This window comes from Leucoraja erinacea, chromosome 15 (assembly GCF_028641065.1).
Source record: "Leucoraja erinacea ecotype New England chromosome 15, Leri_hhj_1, whole genome shotgun sequence".
Taxonomy (NCBI): domain Eukaryota; kingdom Metazoa; phylum Chordata; class Chondrichthyes; order Rajiformes; family Rajidae; genus Leucoraja; species Leucoraja erinaceus.
In genome coordinates this window covers 32,346,247-32,372,336 of record NC_073391.1, presented here as the reverse complement: position 1 = coordinate 32,372,336, position 26,090 = coordinate 32,346,247, and the positions used below count along the sequence as shown (strand labels likewise).

Here is a 26,090-nt window from a genome sequence, read left to right as displayed (position 1 = left end):
CCAGAGGTGCTGCCTGACCTGCTGTGTTACTCCAGCGCTCTGTGTCTATCTAGATATATCACCGTTTGAATTTGGCTGCAGCTCTGCCCAAGATCGCACGAAGTTGCAAGTAGTGGATGTAGTTCAGTCCATCACATAAATCAACCTGACCCTCCCCCCATCGACTCCATCTACACTTCATGATCCCTCGGGAAAGCAGCCAACATAATCAAGGACCACACACACACACACACACACACCCCGGTCATTCCCTCTTCTCCCATCTCCATCTGAGCAGAAAGTACTAAATCCTGAAAGAACCTTCCTCCAGATTTCAGAATAGCTTCTTTAGCGCTGTTATAAGCCTCGTGAATGTATATCCCAAGCATGAAAGATGAATTCATAATCCCCCAAACTATCTTCTTGCAGCCTTTGCCCTTTTTTCTATCTGCACTTTCTCTGTAGCTGTAACGCGATATTCTGCAATAAGTCTATTTTCTCTTTTGCACTATCTAATGTACTCGTGTATGTACGATTTGCCAGGATAGCACACAAAACAAAGTGTTTTACTGTGTCCTGGTACACATGATACAACAAACTAATACCAATGCAATCATAAGGGCTGGAAAGCTGGAAAACATTTTAAGCTGGAAAGAGCGGAGAGAAGATTTACAAGGATGATACCAGGACTTGAGGGGCTGAGCTACACGGAGCGAGGTTGGGCAGGCTGGGTATTTATTCCTTGGAGCGCAGGAGGATGATGGATGTGTTGAATGGTTATTTCCTACTAACCAAATGTAGTTCTTGTTAGTAGTTGCTCTGCCTAATATGCGATCTATATTAGCTAGATCTTGCTTATGTAATTCAGTCGGAGTAGCTGCTCGTTACTGTAATGTCCTGCAGACCAATGCTGTAAGTGGCCTTTAATAAATATGTGTTGTATGTTGACGTGTGTACGACTCGACTCATTATGGGTTGATCTTACAGAGGTCTACAAAATCATGAGGGTTATAGATAGGGAGGGTGGATGCACAGTCTTTTACTCAGAGTAGGGGAATCAAGAACCAGAGGACGGAGGTTTAAGTGATAGAGGGACAAGATTTTATCTCTCACACCTCCCCTCTCTCTCACACTCTCTGCTTCACTCTCCTCATCCTCCCCCTCTCACACACTCTCCTCCTCCCCCCTTCTCTCACTCTCCCCCTCTCTCTCACTCTCGCCCTCTGTCTCACTCTCGCCCTCACTCTCTCCCTCTCCCCTCTCACCCTCCCCCCCTCTCTCCCCCTCACTCTCTCCCCCCCCCTCTCTCTCTCCCTCTCTCTCTCTCCCCCTCTCTCTCTCTCTCTCCCACTCTCTCTCTCTCTCCTCTCCCCCCCTCTCTCCCTCTCTCTCCCTCGTCCCCACTCTCTCCTCTCCCCCTCTCTCTCACTCTCCCCCCTCATCTCTCACTCTCTCCCCTCTCTCTCTCACTCTCCCCCTCTCTCTCTCCTCTCCCCCTCTCTCCCTCACTCCCCCTCTCTCTCTCACTCTCCCTCCTCTCTGATCTCTCTCCCTCTCTCTCACTCTCCCCCTCTCTCTCACTCTCCCCCTCTCTCTCTCTCACCCCCTCTCTCTCTCTCTCTCTCTCTCTCCTTCTCTCCTCTCTCTCTCTCTCCCCCCCTCTCTCTCCTCCCCCTCTCCCCTCTCTCTCTCACTCTCCCCCCCTCTCTCTCTCTCCCCCCCTCTCTCTCTCACTCTCCCCCCTCTCTCCCACTCTCCCCCTCTCTCTCTCTCTCCCCTCTCTCTCTCTCCCCCCTCTCTCTCTCTCCCCCTCTCTCTCTCCTCTCCCTCTCTCTCTCCCTCTCTCCTCTCTCCCTCTCTCTCTCACTCTCCCCCTCTCCCCCTCTCTCCCTCTCTCTCCCCCTCTCTCATTCTCCCCCTCTCTCTCTCTCTCTCCTCTCTCTCCTCCCCTTCTCTCTCTCATGTCTCTCCCCCTCTCTCTCTCTCTCCCCCTCTCTCTCTCACTCTCTCTCTCTCTCTCCTCTCTCTCCCCCCCTCTCTCTCTCTCTCTCCTCCCCCCTCTCTCTCTCTTCTCTGTGTATCTCTCACATTTCCCTTCTCTTTAACACACTTTCTCTCTCACATGCTCTCCCTTCCTCTCTCCCCTCACACATGCCTTCCCTCTCACACTCTCCCTCTCCTTCATCCTCTCACTCCCTCTCTCTCTCTCTCACTTCCATTCTGTAACACTCTCCCCTTCATGCTCTCCCCCCTCTCTCTCTCTCTCTCCCCTCTCTCTCTCATATTTCCCCTCTCTTTCACGCTCACCCCTCCCACTCCCTCTCTCACTCGTGTAAAATGCCCAACATTGATTCTCCCCCTCCACCCTGCCCCATCCATTACCTCTCTGGTGATGCAGCCGTCTTTATTTAAGTCGTACAGATTGAATGCCCAGTTCAATTTGTCATCCATGGAACCGCGAAGAATCACTGACAAACCTGTTACAAAATTCTGGGGCAGAAAAAGAGAGGTGAAGCGAGTGGAATGGAGCTAGTGAGCCATCAGTGAGAGTCTATTCAGTGGCTAAAATAGCAGCTATGTTCTTAAGAGACAATGGTGTCTGTTTGGTGCGGGGAGGTTACATGGAAACAGTCCCCCCCTGTACTATTTAAATCCAAGACAGCCTTTTCTCTGTTTGTCAATTCCAAAATAACATTTTAAGTGGGTCTCTAGTTTCTGATTGAAATCATGTTATTCTGTCTGACAATGTTTCCCAATTCATCATTCCTGTTATATCCATTCTCCCAGGGACTACGTGGGGTTCCTCCGGGTGCTCCGGTTTCCTCCCACATCCCAAAGACGTACAGTTTTATACATTAATTAATTGGCTTTGGTTAATTGTAAATTGTCTCTAGTGTGTATAATAATGCTAGTGTATGGGGTGATTGCTGTTCGGTGCGGACTCGGTGGGCACGCTGTTTCCACGCTGTATCTCTAAAGCCCAAAGTCTTAGATTTAGCTCTTGGGGCTAACGGAATCAAAAGATATGGGGAGAAAGCAGGAATGGGGTACTGATTTTGGTTGATCAGCCATGATCATATTGAATGGCGGTGCTGGCTCGAAGGGCCGAATGGTCTACTCCTGCACCTATTTTCCATGTTTCTAAATCTCAATCACAACAAGAGGAATCCCAAGGCACTGTCTTTACATTAGACAGTACCACAATCACCATGAAATAATTCTGGGACTTCCAGGTATTGAAGGAGGCCGTTCAGCCCATTAGCAACCAATCCATTCAGACCTATCCCGCCAGCTTTTAACCTCACAAATGGTTGGTCAGGCCATCTCTTCATCCTGGTACTACCACCCCTGTGTCACATATTTCTCTCTGGCAGATTTTTATCATCCTTGTTTGAAGAGCCATTTGGACAAGATCAGGAGGAAATCCCAGCAAATCCCAGGAAATTCGCCCCTCCCACTCCCCTCCCAATCTCCAGCCCTGCAATCCCAGAAGAATTCACTTACCTCAAAGCTAACTGAGCCATTATGGTCTGTATCAAAAGCATTGAATAGGAAGTGTGCGTACATGCTGGAATCTACAATGGAAAACACATCAACTTCAGACAGGAAACAGCGAGACCTGCTTCATTATTCCACACATCCAATACACAAAATGAACCAAAGCACCCTCTACACTGTCCCGTCACACACTCCCAGGGCAGCGACAGCACAGGCTAGATACAGAGTGAAGGTGTTGATAGAATGGAGTGGCTGGACTTGGATACTCTGGAATTCAGATGGATGAGAGGGGATCTTATTGAAACAGATAACGCTAGAGGCAGGAAACATGTTCCCGATGTCAGGGCAGTCCAGAACCAGGGGCCACAGTTTAAGAATAAGGGGTAGTCTATTTAGAATGGAGGTGAGGAAAAACATTTTCACCCAAAGAGTTGTGGATCTGTGGAATTCTCTGCCTCAGAAGGCAGTGGGGGCCAATTCTCTGGATGCTTTCAAGAGAGAGTTGGATAGGGCTCTTAAAGATAGCGGAGTCAGGGGATATGGTGAGAAGACAGGAACGGAGTACTGAATGTGGATGATCAGCCATGATCACAGTGAATGGCGGTGCTGGCTCGAAGGGCCGAATGGCTTTTTCCTGCACCTATTGTCTATTGTCTATTGAAGCTCTCTCCACACTATCAGCACAGGTTAGATGTTTTAGCATGATTAGAGTAGTACTAATATATGCTCAGTGTTCACACACCTGCCAAGCAATGCCCATTACTTCAGGAGACTATAACCACTTTCCCACAATAATCAGTGTGATTATCATTGTAATGTCACCCTTCATTAATCTACAGGTTTAAATACACAGTGAAGCTCGTTAACAAAGTTCCATTGAACCAAAACATTAACTAGACCAACCACATTAATTTAATTTTTAGTCATACAGCGTGGATACAGGCCCTCCACCCAACTTGCCCACACCTACCAACATGTCCCATCTACACTAGTCCCACCTGCCTGCGTTTGACCCATATCCCTCTAAACCCATCCTGTCCATGCACCTGTCCAAATGTTTCTGGAACAATGCTCTCGTACCTGCCTCTGGCAAGTCACTCCATACACCCACCACCCTCTGTGTAGGAAAAGTAGCCTCTCAGGTTCCTATTAAATCTTTCCCCCTTCACCTTAACCCTATGTCCTTTATTTCATGATTTCCCTACCCTGGGTAAACGTTTCTTTGCATTCACCTATCTATTCCCCTCATGATTTTGTACACCTCTATAAGATCACCTCCCATCCGCATATGCTCCAAGGATTAAGATACTACCGGCTCAACTTCTCCATATAGAAATTTAAAAATTCTATAAAGATCTAATAAAAACCCAAGGGGCAACTCTTTCACAAAGAGGGTAGTGGGTATGTGGAACGAGCTGCCAGAGGGAGTAGTTGGGGCAGGTTCTATAACAACATTTGGAAGGGTACATGGATAGCTTCAGAGGTAGTGTATATGGGCCAAATGCGGCAGGTAGGACTAATATAAATGGGGTATGTTGGACGGCATGGGCAAGTTGGGCAGAATGGCTTTTTTCCACACTGTATAGTCATGACAATGACATTTGGACAGGTACATGTGTGGGAAAGGTTGAGAGAGAGATTTGGGCCAAACTAGGTGGGACTAGTGTAGATGGGGCATGTTGGTCGGTGTGGGCGAATGATGTTGAAGGGCCTGTTTCTATGTTGCATGACTCCATGGTGGTGGTATTGGTTAGATAATTGTTACAAATGAAGAGTTCTGCCCTTACATGTTCTGGACCTTGAGCATAGAAGGCTGTGGAGGCCAAGTCAATGGATATTTTTAAGGCAGAGATAGATAGATTCTTGGTCAGTACAGGTGTTAGGGGTAGTGGGGAGAAGGCAGGAGAATGGGGTCAAGAGGGAGAGATAGCAGCCACGATTGAATGGCGGAACAGACTTGATGGCCCGAATGGCCTAATTCTACTCCTATCACTTATGAACTTATGAACATGCCCCTGGCTGGTAGGTGGAGTAGTGGTCCACCACTGTAACCCCTGATGCCAGTCACATTCCCACTTACCTCCTTGGGGGAAGAACTGAGAGTAGATTTGTTTAAACGTCTCTTCATTGACCACACCACTGGGACACTCCTGGGAACAAGAAGGAAATATAATCATTACGTTCGATATCTGAGCCGTCCACATTCACCGTTCTGATTAGTTTAGTTTAGATTAGAGATACAGCGTGGAAGCCAGCCCTTTGGCCCACTGAGTCCACGCCGACCAGCGATCACCCTGTACACCAGTTTTATCCTACACACTTGGGACAATTACCCTAGTTCCATGTTATCCCAGTTTTGCATCCTACACACTAGGAGCAATATACCACAGCCAAGTAACTTACAAACCTGCACGTCTTTGGGATGTGGGAGAAAACCGGAGCACCCGGAAACCCCCCTCAAAAGGAGAACGCACAAACTCCCTACAAACAGCTCCCAAGATCAATCGAATTGTCCCTAGTATGTCAGATAGTGTTAGTGTACGGAGTGATCGATGGTCGGCGTGGACTTGGTGGGCCGAAGGGCCTGTTTAAACTAAACTGAACGGACCAGCTTAGATGGGGCATTTTAGTCAGGATGGATGCGTTGGGCAGGAGGGCCTGTTTCCATGCTGTGTGACTCTGACCATTCTTTCTCAACTAAAGTATTTTATAATCAATAAAAGTTACTAAACTAAGTAATTGTGTCCCTGGGTCTGTATCTCAACTTTGGAATTAGGTCTTGCATAGTGGAACCACAGTTCCCATCACAGTTTTTATATCCAGTTTTTTCCCACCCTTTGTTAATAAAGCTTTCTGACAGGTCTTTGCCTCACTAGAAGCGTTATTCATTAAGATAGCATGCCCTGTACTCATTGATTGCTACAGCGTGTTCTCATTATTTAGAGAATAGTGCAACACATCTATAGATGGAGTAGAGCATTTTCAAAGCCATAGAGTAATACTGCCTGGAAACAGGCCCTTCAGCCTAACTTTCCCACGCCGACCAACGTTCCCCATCTACACTGGTCCCACCTGCCTGTGTTTGCCCCATATCCCTCTAAACTTACTCTATCCATGTACCTGTCTAAATGTTTTTTAAACGTTGTGATAGTACCTGCCTCATCTGCCTCCTCTAGCAGCTCGTTCCATATTGTCACCACCCTCTGTGTAAAACTATTGCCCCTCAAGTTCCTATTATATCTTCCCCTCCTCACCTTAAACCAATGTCCTCTGGTTCTCGAATCCCCTACTCTGGGCAAGATACTCTGTGCGTTTACACAATTTATTCCCATCATGGTTTCATACACCTCTAAAGAGTTTCGGCCCGAAACGTTGCCTATTTCCTTCACTCCATAGATGCTGCTGCACCCGCTTAGTTTCTCCAGCATTTTTGTGTACCTTCGATTTTCCAGCATCTGCAGTTCCTTCTTAAACACCTCTATATGATCATCCCTCACCCTCCTGCGCGCCAAGGAATAGAGTCCTAGCTTGCCCAACCTCTCCCTACAGCTCAGGACCTTGGGGTTCTGACAACATCTTTGTAAATGTTCTCTGCACTCTTTCCAGCTTAACAACATCTTTCCTGCAACATGGTGACCAGAAGTGGACACAATACTCTAAATACATCCTCACCAATGTCTTGTACAACAGAGAACATGTCTGATGAAGACCAATGTGCTGAAGATCTTCATGACCAGGCCGTCTACCTGTGATGCCGCTTTGACAGGAACTATGTACCTGTACTCCAGCATTGAGTATTAATTGGGTAATACAACATCCCCACTGGGATACAAAACAAGATGCCACAGAGAGCAACATCCCACAGGCAGAGCTAGTGGTGGCTCCTCTGGCTCAGTGGTGCAGTAGAGTTGCTGCCTCTCAACACTAGAGACCTGGGTTTGATCCTGGCTACAGGTGCCGTCCCTGTGGTGTTTGCACGTTCTCCCTGTGACCGCGCCGTTTTCTCCGGGTGCTCCACTTTCATCCCACACTTTTAAGACCTGCAGGTTTGTAGGTTAATTGACTTTAGTAAAAATAGTAAATTGTCCCTAGTGTGTAGGATACGGGGTGATCGCTGGCCATCGCAGACTCGGTGGGCCGAAGTGCCTGTTTCCAAGCTGTATCTCTAAAGTCTACTGTGTTTTCAGGCCTGTTTTGCTGCAGCAAGTGGGAACCTCATTGACAACTAAACGCTCGTGACTCTCCTCTGCTCGCACGTCCGGCTGGCTACTCACGGATTTGAAACCTCGGTAGAGGACTTGGAGCTCCTTCTTGGTGAACTTGGTTTGGCCTTGGAGTTGCTCCAGTCCTTCTGGCCGGTGGCACACGGTGGACGGTTCAAAGTCATCCTCGATGCTGTCTGCCGGGAGGAGGGAGGCAAAGGGGGTAGAGTTAGGGGGCGGGGGCGTCCACCATTGAGTGCCCACCGCGTCCACTGGCGAAGTGGGTAGAGTTAGGGGGTGCACCCACCGCATCCACTGGCGAAGTGTGTGGACGGGGGGGGGGGGGGGGGGGGGGGGGGGTTGAGAGGGGGAGGATTTTGGGAGGGGGTGGGTAGCGAAAGGAAAAAAATGGGGGGGAGAAGAGAAGGAAGGAAGGAAGGAAGGAGAGGGAGGAAGGAAGGGATGAATGAAGGGAGGGAGGGAGAGAGGGAGCAAGGGAAATGGAGGAAAGAGAAAGAGGGAGAGAGAGAGAGGGAGAGATGGAGGGAGGGAGGGAGGGAGGGAGGGAGGGGGGGAGGGGGGGAGGGAGGGAGGGAGGGAGGGAGGAAGGAAGGAAGGAAGGAAGGAAGGAAGGAAGGAAGGAAGGAAGGAAGGAAGGAAGGAAGGAAGGAAGGAAGGAAGGAAGGAAGGAAGGAAGGAAGGAAGGAAGGAAGGAAGGAAGGAAGGAAGGAAGGAAGGAAGGAAGGAAGGAAGGAAGGACAAAGAAAGGAAGGGATATTCACCATTATGACCCAATGCACCCACACAACCACAACAGTCCTCCCATCCCACAAGCATATCATTGTACAAAATTAATGACCAATAAATAATCAATACAAAAGTGATGTCATTTTTCAGGGAGTTAGATTTTGATTGATCGACAAACACACCACATAAACAGGCCCGTCGGCCCACCGTTGCCACGCCGACTGTCAATCACCCCTCCGCACCAGTTCTACGTCATCCCACATTTACGGAGGGCCAATCACCCTACAAAACCGCACGCTTTGGGACGTGGGAAGAAACGGAGCACCCACGCGGTCACGGGGAGAATATGCACACTCCACGCACAGAGAGAGAGCACCAGAGGTCAGGATCGAACACGGCTCTCTGGCGCTGTTAGGCAACAGCTCTACCACTGGGTCTCTCTAGGCTGACTGGCACCACTCCCCACCCCATCAGCACACTCATTTGCTGCAAACACTATCCTTTAGACTTGAGATACAGGGCGGAAACTGGCCTTGTGGGTCTGGGCCGGCCAGCGATCGCCCCTTACACTAGCACTATCCTGCACACACTAGGGACAATTTACCATTTTTATCGAAGCCAATTAACCTACATGCCTGCACGCCTTTGGAATGGGGGGGAAACCAGAGCTCCCGGAGAAAACCCACGTGGTCACAGGGAGAACGTACAAACTTCGTACAGACAGCACCCGTAATCAGGATCAAACCCGGGTGTCTGGCGTTATAAGGCACCAGCATTACCGCTACGCCACCCTGCCATCCACTTTTGGCATTTAGCTTTTGCTCATGAAGCCTGCTGTTTAAAGGAGCTATTGAATTAGTCACTACTCCTGTTGTGTTCCAGAGACCCATACATCTCTCCCAAACAATTCCACTCCGAAGGTTCCCATTGAATCTTCCTCCACCCCCTTTTCCAGCAGTTCATTCCAGAGCACAATGACTCGCTGTAAGCATACTCACAAATTGCCTCATAAAACTCATGTTTGTTCTCGTTGCGTCTAACAATGCCTTAAAGCCGCAGCAAGCAAGGATTTCATTGTTCACAAGACGGAGGAGCAGAATTAGGCCGTTCGGCCCATCGAGTCAACCCTATTCTCCTGCCTTCTTCTCCCCATAACATTTGACACCTTTACTAATCAAGAACTTGTCAACCTCTGCACTCTAAGAGACGTCTCAGATCAGAGGGTTTAGGTGCATGTGACCCTGGGGGACCCATTATAGCTTCATGTTTATCATTGTGCAGTGAAAAGCTTTGTTTTGCGTGCTGTCCAAACAGATCAGAAAATACTATACATAGGTACAATCAAGTCAAACTCCAGTACAATAGATAGAGCAAAGGGGAAGATAAGGAGTGCAGAATATGGTTCTCAGCATTGTAGAGCATCAGTCCCAGAGACAAAGACCATTGTCCGCAATTGGGTCGAGGTGAATCGGACAGTGTCCCAGCTGCTGCCCGACCCGCTGAGTATTTTCAACGTTTTTCTTTTTATCGCAAGGATCCAATTATGCAGGCACAATGCTGTTGCATCTCAAATACCTAACATCTAAAATCAGTCCAGGTAAACAAAATACTGGTGATGCTGGAAAACTGAAAGTAGAACAAAATATGCTGGAATTAGGTCACAAAATATCCACAGAGAAAGAAAAACAAGTTTGTTTCCTGTCAGCAAATGTTTCATTAATCTTTCCCAATGTCATTGCTACTATCCCACCCCCCCAACACCCCCCCCACCCAGCCCGGTGTGGAAACAGGCCCTTTGGCCCACCGGGTCCATGCTGACCCCATCGATCATCCATTCACACAATAACTCCTGCACACGAAGAGTGTTTAATATACAGGGGGCCAATTAATCTCCAAACCCCCACGTCTTTGGGATGTGGGAGAAACCCGGTGCACCTGGAGGAGACCCACGCGGTCACGGGAAGTACGTGCTGACTCGGCACGCAGACGGCACCCGGGGCCAGTATCGAACTGGGGTCTCTGGCACTGTGAGGCAGCGGCACTACCCGCTGCGGCACTGTGTCGAGCACAATGCATCGAGCACGTAGACCAGGCTTTGGACTTTTGTAAATGGAGCCAATGTAAAAATGGGATCTATGTAAAAAGAATTTCACTGTGCAATGCACACGTGACATAAAGTACAATTGAACCATTGAGACCTAAGCTTCTATGATTAGATGCCTGTGGCCATCAGCTATGGGTCCATATAATGCAGAGTGCACCATATCACTCCGGTGATACTGCCTCCTTTGGAACCCAGGCAACAGGATGTCAGCAAGAATGGACACATGAAATGAAAGGCGGTTCCAATTATCTGTAAGCGGTTTCCAATTATCTGTCACAGGTAATGTCTACTGACACTCTGGAGAACGTGGATAGGCAACGTTTCATGTCGGGACCCTTCTTCAGTCTGAAGATGCTTCCCGACCCAAAATGTCACCTATCCGTGTTCTCCACAGATGCTGCCTGATCCGCTGAGTTACACCAGCACTTTGTGTCCATCCTTGCAGATGCTTCCCGCTCTACCTACCAAGCTTTCACTTCTCCTCAGTCCCACAATGAAATATTTGTGTGACTCCATAAGTCCCATTCGGTCCACCAAGTCTACTCCACCACTCAATCATGGCTGATCTATCTTACCTTCTCAACCCCATTCTCCTGCCTTCTCCCTGTACCTTTTGACACCCTTACTAATCATGTACTTGTCAATCTCCGCCTTAAAAATACCCATTGACTTGGCCTCCACAGCCGTCTGTGGCAATGAATTCCACAGATTCACCATCCTCTGACTAAAGACATCCCTCCTTATCCCCATTCCAAAGGTAGTCCTTTTATTCTGAGGCTGTGCCCTCTGGTCCTAGACTCCAGCAGTAGTGAAAACATCCTCTCCACATCTACTCTAGCCAGGCCTTTCACTATTCAATAAGTTTCAATCAGGTCCCCTCTTCATCCTTTTAAACTCCAGCGAGTACAGGTCCAGCGCTGGTAAACACTCCTCACACTCCAGTATCTACCGATCCATGTGTCCGCAAATACTGCTGGTCACCCTGGCCCGTACAACGTGTCCGGGACAGTGAGCAAGTTCCGCGAGAGAGATAAACAAAAACAAAATTGGGTTATGGTCATTTTACAGAGATAGAAGTTTCACTTGCGTTCACTGAGGGAAGGGACCAGTTTAGGTCGACAGCATGGCAAGATTTTCAGGAAGCGTTGCTTTAAAGCTTTTGTGCTATGTCCTGGCTGGTTGCCTGAAAATCATCAAAAAAATGACAAGGCCATTAACCAAATAAGAAAAGAAAACTCGAAATCTTCTTAAAGAAAACTCAGATTTTTGGGGGTAATATGTCCACTGGCTTTTAAAACATCCTGGGAATTTATAACGGAGTAAAGCATATTAGATGGATTTAGCAATGGGACTAATCGATTGATTGAAAGATACAGCATTTACCACTGAATCCACGCCGACCATCGATCACCTGTTCATGTTATTTCCATGATCCCACATTCTCATCCACTCCCTATGCATTTGGGGCAATTTACAGAGGGCCGATTAACCAACAAGCCTTTGGGACGTGGAAGGAAACCGGAGAACCCGGAGAAAACCCATGCGGTCACAGGGGGAATGTGCCAACTTTGGACAATGAGGTCAGGATCAAACCTTAGGTTTGCCATTCAGAGATTGAATTGAATTGAATAAATTTTATTAGCCAAGTATGTATCCATGCAAGGAATTTGCCTCGGTGCTTTGCTCGCAAGTAACAACACGATATAGGGTGGACAATTAAAAATAAAACAATATAATTTAAACATGTAAAGAGTGAAATAAAATAGCAGAGCAAAAGGAGGCTACAGACTCTCAGCTACTGCTCGAGGGAAAAAAGCTGTTTTTATGTCTGGCTGTGGCAGCTTTGACAATCCGGAGTTGCCTTCCAGAGGGAAGTGATTCAGAGTTTGTGGCCAGGGTGAGAGGGGTCAGAGATGATCTTACCCGCTCGCTTCCTGGCTCTTGCAGTGTACAGTTCGTCGATGGGGGGGGGGGGAAGGTTGCAGCCAACAACTGATCGAACGATGCGCTGCAGCCTCCGGATGTCGTGCTTGGTGGCTGAGCCAAACCAGACCATGATGGAGAAGGTGAGGACAGACTCTAAGATGGCAGTATAAAACTGGACCATCATTGCCTGTGGTACAGCGTTGAAACTGGCCCTTCGGCCCACTGAGTCTGTGCTGAAAAGCGATCTCCATACTCTGTCCTGCACACTAGGGACAATTTATAATTTACAGAAGCCAAATTAAGTTTTTGAATGTGGGAGGAAAACCCATGTGGTCACAGGTCGAACGTACAAACTCTGTACAGACAGCACCCGAGGTCGGGATCAAACCCCGGTCTCTGGCGTTGTGAGGCAGCAACTCTACAAGCTGCACCACTTGCAAATCTTCTGGATGTTCGCTTCATTGATGCCAGTGTTAGCTCCGTGGTATTGCCAATCACCACTCCTTGTTCTGGAGAGAACATGCAAGTACGAGAGAACAACCTCCTCTTCAAGGGAGCTACCCTGGACTGGCAAAATCCACACGTGGGCTGTGAACCACCTTGGCTAACTGAATGGCAGGTGTGGCAAATTACACACAGCGGATCGATCATAGGACAGGTTTATCTTACCCTAGTAGTTTCAAGTTGCTTTTCATCTTCATTGGGAACCTAGAGGGTGGGGGTGCAACGTACATGTATGTTTGTCTTAACAAAGGCCATCGATCGAGGTGCTGTGGACATGTGCTCAACAATTCTAGATGAGATTAGAGTGAGATGGGTGTCATCAAGCTGGAAAGGCTGCAGAGAAGATTTACGTGGATGTTGCCAAGACACGGGTGCCTGGGCTACAGGAAGAGGTTGAACAGGCCAGGACTTTATTCTTTGGAGTGCAAGAGGGTGAGTGGTGACCGTATAGAAGTGTATAAAATCACGAGAGCAATAAATAGGGTGAATGCTCAGAGCCTTTTACCCGGGGTCGAGGAATCAAAAACCAGAGGACATAGGTTCAAGGTGAGAGGGGAAAGATTTAATAGGAACCTGAGGGGAAACATTTTCACTCAAAAGTGGTGGGTAGATGGAACGAGCTGCCAGATAGTTGAAGCAGGAAGTATAGCAACATTTTAAAGACATTTGGAGAGGCACATGGATATTAACGGTTTGGAGGGATATGCGACAAAGATGGGCATTTGGAACTAACGCTGATGAGGCGTCTTGGTCGGCATGGATGAGTTGGGCCGAAGGGCCTGTTTCCGTGCTGCATGACTGTATGACTGATGAGTGGATTGTTCTGGCTGGCATTGAGCGCTGCAGATGCCACCGTCATTGAAGCAAGTGAAGCAAGTGAAGCAAGCTCCATCACACTCCGTCATAAGGTGTGGAGCACCCGGAGAATTTGAAAGCCAGCAGACGCTTGAACCCAACACCCAGCACAACTTGTCTTCAAAGAATGAATCTCCCATTGCCTTTCTCCATGGCTTCAGTGTGTTTCTGCCAGCCTACTTTTGGCTCCATAACTCTTTCCCCATATTATTCCCTCTCCTCCCCTGTTCAAGGCCTGGCTGGGGGCTTGGGAATGTGGTGATGGGGTGGAGAACTGTCCAATAACACAATCTCAAAGCCATTTAGACTTTAGAGATACAGCGCAGAAAATACTGAGCCCGCTGCCGACCAGCGATCTCCTCATGCGCCAGCATGATCCTACACACTGCAGACTATTTACAATTGTACCGAAGCCAATGGTACCGAACCTACAAACCTGTATGTTGTTGGAGGGCTGGAGGAAACTGGAGCACCCGGAGAAAACCCACGCAATCACAGGGAGAACGTAAAACTCCGCACAGACAGCACCTGTAATCAGGATGGAACCCGGGGCTCTGGGCCAACTCTACTGCTGCACCACTGTGCTGTCATTCTTCGGGTGGCAGTGTAAATAACCGGGGTCGCTGAAACTATTGGGAGGGATAGTACCCATGTCACTTCCTGCTCATTTCAAAAACAGGGGGTGGGGGTGGGAAAGGAATTTTCATTTAGGTTTGTGGCATCTGGACTCTATGCTGGCACTGAATGGTGCCAGTTGATGGTTGATGTTGCTCACTGGCACCCCTTGCTGGTAAGGAGTGGAACTGAAGGTCTAACCACCCTCCTGCAGAAGGAGATGGGTGGGGCCAGCAAAGGGGACAAGCTGGTGCGAGCGAGAAGGGACATGGGGCAAAGAAAAATATTTGACACTGGCCAGATATTGGGTCACAAGTGCCCGATACTGGAGCATCGATATCAGAATCTCTCTCAAAGATGCACCCTGAGAGACTGGCAGGAACACACACTTTCATTGGGAGCGCTGAAGGAACAAAGCAGTCAAAGCAGGCATGCAGCTGAGAAAATACTTCACTGACAAGTTGTGATAACTTTCTCGTTATTCTTTGGTCTGTTCCTCTATCATGCAGAACCCAAGCAAGTACTCTGCTGGTGGTCATGCAGGGAGAAAGTCTGAGTCAACAACAAACATGAAGCTGAGAGATGAAAGGAAAAACAAACAGAAGGACTTTGGTTCAGCAGAGACGGAGGGATCAGGAGCACTTGCTTCAACCCTTAGTTAATCTAATGGGCCTGTCCCACTTGGGCGAGATTTTGGGCGACTACAGGCGACTGTCGCAAAATTTTCAACACGTTGAAAGTTTTTTGGCGACAGTGGCGACAATTGTTGCTGTCGTAGGTTGTTGTAGGTTGTGGTAGGTTGTCGTAGGTTGTCGTAGGTTGTCGTAGGTTGTTGTAGGTTGTTGTAGGTTGTTGTAGGTTGTTGTAGGTTGTCGTAGGTTGTCGTAGGTTGTCGTAGGTTGTCGTAGGTTGTCGTAGGTTGTTGTAGGTTGTTGTAGGTTGTCGTAGGTTGTCGTAGGTTGTCGTAGGTTGTCGTAGGTTGTCGTAGGTTGTTGTAGGTTGACGATAGGTGTCGTAGGTGAATTCCATTAAAACTAATCCCTGGCAGTCGCCTAAAGAGTCGCCTAAGTGGGACAGGCCCATAAGGGGCTGCCATCTTGGGTTGGATAGGTTGCCTCGGGAGTTTGGGTTGGGGTTAGGGTCAGGGTCAGGGTCAGTCTCCTCCCCCCCCCCCCCCCCCCCCCCCCCCGCACACTCTCCACACTCATTGGCTGCCCATCCTCGCAACAACACACATTCCCCAAGGCCAATCAAAAAGCAAGCTTCATTCCTACTCCCATGATGTTATAGAGATGTACAAAATCATGAGCGGAATAGATCGGGTAGACGCACAGTCTCTTGCCCAGAGTAGGGGAATCGAGAACCAGAGGTCATAAGTCTAAGCTGAAGAAGAAAAGATTGAGGGACCTGAGGGGTAACCTTTTCACACAAATGAGGGGTGGGTGTATGGAACAAACTGTCAGATGAGGTAGTTGAGAGAGCGACTATCACAATGTTTAAGAAACAATTGGACAGGTACATGAATCAGATAGGTTTCGAGGGATATGGGCCAAATGAGGGCAGGCGGGACTATTGTAGATGGGGTATATTGGTCGCTGCGGGCAAATTGGGAGCATGGACCTACTTCCACACTGTATCACTCTATGACCACCACACATTAAGGTGAGAGGGGAAAGGTTTTAAAGAGATTTGCGGGACTTTTTTTTACACAGGTGGGTGCCTGGAAGGCGCTGCTAGGGGTGGTGGTGGAGGCAGATATGATAGTGGCATTTAAGAGACTTTTTTATAGGCACATGGACATGCAGGGAGTAGAGGTATGTGGATTATTTGCAGTTAGATAAGAGTTGGTCTTGGCATCATGTTCAGCACAGACATTGTGGGCCGAAGGGCCTGTTCCTGTGCTGTGCTGCTTTTTGTTCTATGATATCAGCAGGGATTCAGAGAAGGTTGGGAAGGATGAAGAGGCAGAATTGGACTCGTGGATAGAGGGGTGCAAAGGATTTAACGGAGACACAATGTGCTGGAGTAACTCAGCGGGTCAGGCAGCATCCCTGGAGAACATGGATAGGTGACTTTTCAGCTCAGTACGTGGGAAAAAGTATCACCTGTCCAGACATACTGCCTGACCCGCTGAGCTACTCCAGCACTTTGTGTCTTTCATTGGTATAAACCAGCATCTGCAGTTCCTTGTTAATTTTCAGGGGGTAGAAATTCCACTGTGGCCACCAGTGTGAGAGGTTTGGCTATTGGTTTTGTTCACCTTCCTGCACATTATCCTACGCAAAAGCCAAAATGCTTGAGGAACTCAGCAGGTCAGGCAGCATCCATGGAGGAATGGACAGACAACTTTTCGGGTCAAGATCCTCCACCAGACTGAAGGAGGGTTCCGGCATGAAACGTCGCCTGTCCATTCCCTCACAGATGCTGCCTGACCTGCTGAGTTCCTCCAGCATTTTGTGTTTTGCTCAATATTCCATCATCTGCAGTCCTTCACATCATTGACTTTTAGACTTTAGAGATACAGTGCGGAAACAGGCCCTTTGGCCCACCAAGTCCGCTTCACCCCGTGTACCACCACTATCCTTCACACTAGGGACAATTTACAATTTTACTGAGGCCATTCACTCTACTAACCTGCACGTCTTTGGAGTGCGAGAGTAGACCGGAGTGCCCGGAGAAAACCCACGCGGTGAACATCCACACTCCATACAGACAGCACCCATAGTCAGGATTGAACCTGGGTCTCTGGTGCTGTAAGGCAGCAACTCAATGCTGCACCAGAGTGTTGCCCCTAACCACATTGACTTTGGAGGTATCAATCAGTCAATGCTCTCACTCTTGTTTAGTGACTAGACACAAGCATCTCTCCCTATATCCTTTGCCTTGTGTCTGGGGAGGTGAACATGGGATAATTAAGTATTACTGGGATAAGAGACAGCTTTTCATAAACGTGGCCCGATGTAGCCCAAAGGAGTTGGTAATTACCTATTCCATCAACTTCATGATTGCAACTATAATTCACTGGCCGAGTGAGATTACTGATTAAATTGCCAGTATTAACTACGAAATTAAGCTACTTCATAATGTGGATCACGAGTTCCTACTGGGGTGAATATTTTATTGGATGTGTAATTTTAAAACTGGCTTAAAGATAGTCCACTTTACTCTGCCACTCTGCCCATGTACATTTGGTTAGGTTCCCCTCATCTCCACTTGGTCTTCAACACATAGTGAGGTGTCTATTCAGGTTAGTTCAGCGTGGAAACAGGCCCTTCGGCCCATCAAGTCCATGCCAACCAACAATCATGCGTTCACACTAGCTCTATCCTGCACTTTAAACTTTGGACTTTAGAGCTCCAGTGCGGAAACAAAGTCTTCGGCCCATTGAGTCCACGATGGTCAACGATCACCAATAACACTCACACCAGGGATAATTTTATAATTTTACTGAAGCCAATTAACCTACAAACATGTACGTCTTTGGAGTGTGGGCGAAAACCGGAGCGCCCGGAGAAATCCCACAGGGAGAACATGCAAACTCCACACAAGCAGCACCCATGGTCAGGATGGAACCCAGGTCTCTGGAGCTGTGAGGCAGCTACTGTACCCCTGCACCGCCCCTTCTCTGTCTTCTTCCTAGGATGGCAGGTTCATTAACTTTTCACTTTGTTCATTGCTGAGCGGTAGAAGCCAGAGATAGTTTAGTTAACGGAAAGAAGGAACTGCAGAAGCTGGTTTACTGAAGAAAGGCCCCAACCTGAAATGTGACCTACCCATATTCTCTAGGGATGCTGCCTGTGCCGCTGAGTTACTTCAGGACTTTGTGCCTTTTGTTGGGAATTTAGTTTACATGTAGTTTAGTTAGAGATAGTCTGGAAACAGGCCCTTCGGCCCACCGAGACTACGCTGACCATGGGTCACCCGTTCACACTGGTTCTGTGTTATCCCGCTTTCTCACCCATTTTCCTACACAGGAGGGGAAATTTTACAGAGGGTCAATTAACCTAACCGCATGTCATGCATCACAGACATCAGCCGTCTTTGGGATGTGGGAGGAAACCGGAGTACCCGGAGGAAACCGACGCGTTTACAGGGAGTTCGTGCAAACTCCGCGCATGCACAGACAGCACCCGAGGTCGGGATCGCACCCGGGTCTCTGGCGCTGTGAGGGCAGCAGCTCTACCTGCTGCGCCACTGTGCCGCCCTGCTGGGCAGGCAGGGAAGAGAGAAGCGGCGATCAAACAGAGACATAAGGCACGGGGATAGTGGGGAACAGCGACACATTTAAGTTCAGGAGAGAGTGCGGATAAGATAGAAAATGTAACAAGAGATGGTAGATGCGAAATATACAGCATGATTGACACAGATGGTCGGATAAATAAAGGATAGAGTGAGCAAGGGGCGGGAGAAAGGGGAGCGAGAGAGAATGTGGGGAAAACTGAACATGTATGGAGAAGGGAGGAGAGAAGGATGGACTCACCTGAATGTCTCATCTATTCACCTTCACTGTTGGCCGGGGGTGGGGGGTGAGGGATGGTCACAGACTGACACAGGGGACACTGGGCACTTTACAGCGAGTACTTTTCAATATCAGCATTTCATGCAAAACATTTCCTTAAGCTCATCCCAGTCGCATGCAGTCACGGGAACTCTGGCAAAGGTGTTCGCTGTCCAGGCTTATAGAGCGCTTTCAAATGCAGTTCAATTTTGCGGTGCTTGTACCCATTTGCTTTGAGTGTTTGCTGAGGCACAGCGACGACTCTGACTTGTTGCATTCTATTGTAAGTGATACAGCCCGGAAACAGTCCCTTCGGCCCGCCGAGCCCACGCCGGCCGTCTGTCACTCGTACACGCTAGTTCTACGTTAGCCCACTTTCGCATCCACTCCCTCCACTCTAGGGGACAGCTTACAGAGGGCCAAATCACCTACAAAAACCCGCACGCCTTTTGGGATGTGTGAGGAAACCGGAGCTCCCGGAGAAAATCCACGCGGTCACAGGGAGAACGGCCAAACACCACGCACCGACAGTACCCGAGGTCAAGATCGAACCGCAGTAATGCTGCCATCTCGAGAACAGTGTTGGAAGAACTCAACAGGAAAACTCCTATCCTATCGCTTGGCCAGCAAGACTGCCCCCAACTCCCATTTCTGGCATTCTCCCCTCCCCCCACTCCATCATTCCTGACCCAAAATGTTGCCTGTGCATTCCCTCCACAGATGCGGTCTGACCCGCTGAGTTGCTCCAGCACTATGTTATATATACTAGAGTTTCTTTCACCCTATCTGACCCGATGCCATGAGACTTTATCAATTACTGGTGTCAGGGCTGCGAATAACAATGCTCTTTCATTATACCCCCCCCCCCCCCCCCCCCCCCCCCCCCCCCCCCCCCCCCCCCCACCTGGCAAGTTAAAGCAGAAGAAGCCCAATAGACTGCAGATCCTGATATCATGAGTTAATGTGTTAGTATCACAACACAAAGTCATAGCGTTGTACGGCACGGAAGCAGGCCCTTCAGCCCAACTTATTCATGCCAACCATGAAGCCCATCAACGCTAGTCCCACCTGTCAGTGATGGCCCATCTCCCTCTTATGCTTTCCTATCCATATACCTCTCCAAGTGTTTATAGTACCTGCCTCAACTACCTGCTCTGGCAGCTCGTTCCAAATACCTATCATCCATTGTGTGAAAAAAAAATTCCCTCGGGTTCCTATTAAATCTTTCCCTTTATACCTTAAACCTATGTGATCTGGTTATTGATTCCCTAACTCTGGGTAAAAGACAATGTCTAATAGAATTTAGTGTTTTGAGATACAGGGTGGCCACAGGCCCAACGGCCTACTGAGTCCGCGCTGACCATCGATCACCCGTTCACACTAGTTCCATGTTATTCCACTTTCTCATCCACTCACTAGGAGCGATTTACAGAGGCTGATTAAAGTACAAACCCACACGTCTTTGGAACGGTCCTTCCATAAGCTAGGGTACTGTCCAATACACCTCTACCCCGGGGTCAAGGAAAGAGCGCTCACGTCACGGCCCTGTTTCCGCCAATCTTTCCACCACCGCACACAAGAAGCACAAGAAGCGACAAGACAGACATCATTGCATGCAGATCTGGCTGAACAACTTCTAATCTTACGTGTGGACTCCATAAGGAGAAGACCCCATTGTGGACATTGGACTTTGTCTCTGGAACTGATGCGTTACAATGCTGAGAACTATCTTCTGCACTCTGTATCTTACCCTACGTTCTACCTTTTGTTCTTGAGTTTGACTTGATTGTGTTTATATATCGTACGTTTGATCTGTGTGGATAACAGGCTAGACAAAGATTTTCACTGTAATAAACACACACACACACACACACACACACACACACACCTACACACACACACACCACACACACACACACACACACACACACACACACACACACACACACACACACCCCCACACACACACACACACTGCTCCCCCCTAGGGGAACCCCAGCTGAAGGTGGCACTTACATCGGCCCCTCTTGTGGGCGCGCGCGGGCAACAGTGTTCGGATGGTTTTGAACAAGACTCCGGTTGTCTGAGGTACCAGCGCCATTGCACCAGAGGTGGAGGATGTCACTCGTTTAAATGGGACGTCCCGGCCACTTGTTCATGCTCACCTCTTGCTTCTCTCTGTCCCCTCCCCTTCCCCACTATCCCTGGTATCCCCCCCCCCCCCCCCGGTCTCTTCTTCACCTGCTACAACCCCCCACCCCCTCTCTCTGCCAACCTGTATGCCCGTTCCCCTCCTGCCCACCTGCCCCTTCACTCCCCGTCACCTTGTTCCTGACCTGTCTCACTCAGTGGCCACCTCTCCTGCAGCCTGTCTCTGTCTGTCTCCCTCTGTCTCTCTATGTCTCCCTCGTTCTCTGTCTCTCTCTGTCAGTCTTTCTCACCGTCTCACTCTATGTTTGTCTATCTCTCCGTCTCTATGTGTCTCTATGTCTTTCTCGCTGTCTCAGTGTTTCTCTTTGTCTATATCTCTCCGTGTCTTTCTCTGTCTCTGTCTGTCTTTCTCACTGTCACTCTGTTTGTCTCTCTCTGTCTCTCTTTTTGACTCTCTCTGCCTATTTTTCTCTCACTATGTCTATCTCTCTCTATGTTTTTCTCTCTGTCTCTCTTTGTCTCTATATCTCTATTTGTCTCTCTCTGTCTCTATACCTCTCTCTGTCTCTATGTCTCTCTCTGTCTCTCCCTGTGTCTCTCTGTCTCTCTCTCTGTGTCACCCCTTGTCTCCCTCCTTGCACCTATTGACTGCTCCCTCTCTATCAGCCCCTCTCTCTGTCAGCCTCCCATCCTCACCCCGCCTCAGCCTCTGCCAGGCTCCCTGTCCTCAGTCTGTGTCCCCCGTGCCTCTGGTCACAGGATCATGCTCCGTGTGATGAGCGACCTGGCTGCGATGACTACTGTGTCACGCTGTTCACTGATCACTGCAGCAGCTGCATTTAGACAGTGATTGAGAGACTTGACTGCACCCAAGAGGAGAGAACATCGCATTTTCATGGCCGTTTTCTCGGGAGAATTCATTTAATAACCCCCCCCCCGCCCACTCCCACCCCCAATACACAGTGGGGGTCACAACTGTGCTACCACCTCCATTACAAATGCACACAATAACATGCCCTCAAAATCCAACTGTGAAAATTCCGCAACAAGTCAGTTTCAAATTATTTATTGTGGATCGGTAACGAGTTGCAAAAACAGCACAGTGGCGCAGCTGGTAGAACCGTTGCTTCAAAGCGCAGAGACCCGCGTTCCATCCTGACCTCGGGTGCTGTCCGGGGAGGGAGGGAGGGAGGGGGTGCAGAACAAGTGATAGGTGGATACAGGTGAGAGGGGTGGCATTTGCAGAGGGGAAAATGAGTCAAAAGTTGCTCGGACTTTGCAGGACTTTATCATGCACAAAACATTATTCCCTTTATCTGTACACTGTGTGTAGGAAGGAACTGCAGATGCTGGTTTACACTAACGATAGTCGCAAAAAGCTGGAGTAACTCAACGGGTCCGGCAGCATCTATGGAGAAAAGGAACAGGAGCCTTTTCAGGTCGAGACTTCTCTTCAGACTGAGTCAGGGGAGAGAGAAAGAGAGGTATGGAAAGGTAGATAGAACAAATGTACGGAGGATATACAAAAGAATAAATCAAAGCCGGCAACGATGATCAAGAATAGGTGGGTGGAGCCCACAATGGTCCATTGTTGGCTGTGGGGCACGTGATAACGAGTGGTACATACTGTGAAACTCAGCAGGATGACAGTGAAACTAGTACGACAACCAGGGTGGGGGAGGGTCACACATTGAGAGGGGATGCAAGGGAACGACAGATTGGTCAGTATGGGAATGGGAAGGGGAGTTAAAGTGTTATGCCCCTGTCCCACTTAGGAAACCTGAACGGAAACCTCTGGAGACTTTGCGCCCCACCCAAGGTTTCCATGCGGTTCCCGGAGGTTGCAGGTGGTTGCCGGAGGGTGCAGGTAGTGGAAGCAGGTAGGGAGACTGACAAAAACCTCCAGGAACCTCCGGGAACCGCACGGAAACCTTGGGTGGGGTGCAAAGTCTCCAGAGGTTTCCGTTCAGGTTTCTAAGTGGGACAGGGGCATTAGGCAACCAGGAGATTACAGAGACTAAGTCGGACTGAGCTAAGGTGTTCAGTGAAACAATCGCACAGTATGCACTCGGTCTCACCGATATACAGGAGCCCATACCTACAGAACAGTGGATATAGTAGTTGAGGTTGGAGGAGGTGCAAGTGACTGCTCCCTCTGTATAGTGCAGTATAATGTGGATAAATGTGAGGTTATCCATTTTGGTGGCAAAAACAGGAAAGCAGACTATTATCTAAATGGTGGCCGACTAGGAAAAGGGGAGATGCAGCGAGACCTGGGTGTCATGGTACACCAGTCATTGAAAGTAGGCATGCAGGTGCAGCAGGCAGTGAAGAAAGCAAATGGTATGTTAGCTTTCATAGCAAAAGTATTTGAGTATAGGAGCAGGGAGGTTCTACTGCAGTTGTACAGGGCCTTGGTGAGAACACACCTGGAGTATTGCGTACAGTTTTGGTCTCCAAATCTGAGGAAGGACATTATTGCCATAGAGGGAGTGCAGAGAAGGTTCACCAGACTGATTCCTGGGATGTCAGGACTGTCTTATGAAGAAAGACTGGATAGACTTGGTTTATACTCTCTAGAATTTAGGAGATTGAGAGGGGATCTTATAGAAACTTACAAAATTCTTAAGGGGTTGGACAGGCTAGATGCAGGAAGATTGCTCCCGATGTTGGGGAAGTCCAGGACAAGGGGTCACAGCTTAAGGATAAGGGGGGAAATCCTTTAAAACCGAGATGAGAAGAACTTTTTTCACACAGAGAGTGGTGAATCTCTGGAACTCTCTGCCGCAGAGGGTAGTTGAGGCCAGTTCATTGGCTATATTTAAGAGGGAGTTAGATGTGGCCCTTGTGGCTAAGGGGATCAGGGGGTATGGAGAGAAGGCAGGTACGGGATACTGAGTTGGATGATCAGCCATGATCATATTAAATGGCGGTGCAGGCTCGAAGGGCCGAATGGCCTACTTCTGCACCTAATTTCTATGTTTTTATGTTTCTAAGTGAACCTCTGCCTAACTTGCAAGGGCTGTCAGGGTCCCTGGACGGAGTTGAAGGAGGAGGTATAGGGACAAGTGTTGCATATCCTGTGGTCACAGGGGGAATTTAACTGGGGAAGGGGTGGTTTAGGTGGGAGAGGATGAGTTAACCAGGGAGTTGCGGAGGGAACGGTCTCTGCGGAAAGCAGAAAGGGGTGGAGATGGGAAGATGTGGGTCGTGGTGGGATGCCGTTCAAGGTGGCGAAAATGGGGGATGAAAAATACGAAGTAGGTATATCCCTTTTTGCGCGGTTTTCATAATAGAGCTTGTGTTTCTTTTCCTTTCTTTCTTTTCTATGGCCTATTTCTTAACTTTTTTTCCCTAATTCTTTGTTTAATGGGTTTTTCTTTTTGATCACTCTTTCACACTAACACGACTCTCTCTCACTTTATTCACTTTCTTTATTTCCATCTTTCCTTAACGCTTAAAAAATGAAGGGGTACAATAAGTGTAATAAGATATATGTGGCTTGTACTACTGTAACTTACTGTACTTCTAATAAATAAAAATAAATACAAAATAAAAAAAAGTGGCAAAAATGGCAAAGGATTATGTTGCTGTATGCGCCAGCTGATGGGGTGAAAGGTGACACTTTGTGGTACTTTGTGGACGGCTCGATTGTAATCATGTGTAGTCTTTCCGCTGACTGGATAGCACACAACAAATACTGTACCTCGGTAAACATGACAATAATAAACGAACCTAAACTCCTTATCTGACACCGTTTTGTCACCTTTTCACCTCCAACCTGTGCCAAACACTAAAGGGGCTGTCCCACATGGTGATTTTTTTTGGCGACTGCCGGCATCATTGACTGACGTATCAGGTCACCGAGAAATCCGCGGCGTGATGCAGCGTGACGCGGCGTGATGACGTGTGGCGCACGGTGTTTTTTCAAATGTCGCAGCATTTCTTTTGTCGCCCGCTGGATATTTAAAATGTTCAAAGTCTTTTGGCGGCACTGATATGACGCCGGCAGTCGCCGAAGAAATCTCCAAGTGGGACAGGCCCTTAAGTGCTGGAGGAACTCAGCTGGTCAGGCAGCATCTGTGGAGGGAACGGTCAGATGACATTTTGGGTGAGGACCCTTCTTCAGACTGAATGGTTAAGAAGGAACCATCAAGGGCCACATCTAACTCCCTTATTTAAGAGGGAGTTAGATGTGGCCCTTGTGGCTAAGGGGATCAGAGGGTATGGATAGAAGGCAGGTACGGGATACTGAGTTGGATGATCAGCCATGATCATATTGAATGGCGGTGCAGGCTCGAAGGGCCGAATGGCCTACTCCTGAACCTAATTTCTATGTTTCTATGAACTGCAGATGCTGGAAAATCGAAGGTAGACAAAAATGCTGGAGAAACTCTATGTCTGTCTACAAATGCATCACATTTGTCGGACTTGCATCACAATGTTAAGTTTAGGTTTATTATTGTCACATGTAACGAGGGACAGTGAAAAGGTTTATCAGTTCATGTCAGAGAAGCAGAATTAGACCATTTGGCCCGTCATGCCGTCTACTCCGCCATTCATTCACAGCTGATGGATCTTTTTCTCCCAACCCCATGCTCCTGCCTTCTCCCCGAAACCTTCGACACCCATTCCTAATCAAGAGCCTGTCAATCTCCGCTTTAAAAATACCCCAATAACAGCCTCCACAGCCTGAGTTGCACAAATTCACCACCTATGCGTGCCTGCCAAACAGATCAGATAAGGCAATCAAGTCAAACTCAAGTACAACAGGTAGAGCAAAGGGGAAGGTACAGAGTGAAGAATATAGTTCTCAGCATTGTAGCGCATCAGTTCCAGAGACAAAGTCCAATGTCCGCAATGGGGTAGAGGTGAATCAGACAGTACCCTAGTTTATGGACGTACTGCTCAGAAGCCCAATAACAGAGGGGAAGAAGCTGTTCCTGAGTGTGGTGGTGCATGCTTTAGAGTTTCTTATCTGCCATTTGGTTGTGGTCTGTGCCGTGTTAGT

General features: G+C 48.5%; 1 protein-coding gene across 4 annotated transcripts in view; it reads right to left on the bottom strand.

The window, feature by feature from the left end:
* The window catches only part of LOC129704139 (Kv channel-interacting protein 2-like), a 193,617-nt gene that overhangs the window by 8,368 nt on the left and 159,159 nt on the right, over positions 1-26,090 (bottom strand). For 3 of the 4 annotated variants that reach the window (XM_055647053.1, XM_055647050.1, XM_055647049.1), the window contains exons 2-5: positions 7,752-7,876; positions 5,558-5,627; positions 3,484-3,554; positions 2,362-2,469 (exon numbers count right to left, since the gene is read on the bottom strand). In XM_055647053.1, the coding sequence (XP_055503028.1) occupies positions 2,362-2,469; positions 3,484-3,554; positions 5,558-5,627; positions 7,752-7,876 (374 nt within the window). Of the gene's footprint in view, positions 1-2,361; positions 2,470-3,483; positions 3,555-5,557; positions 5,628-7,751; positions 7,877-20,944; positions 21,092-26,090 lie in introns of those variants that run through there. The other variant, XM_055647052.1, reaches the window with a different exon arrangement.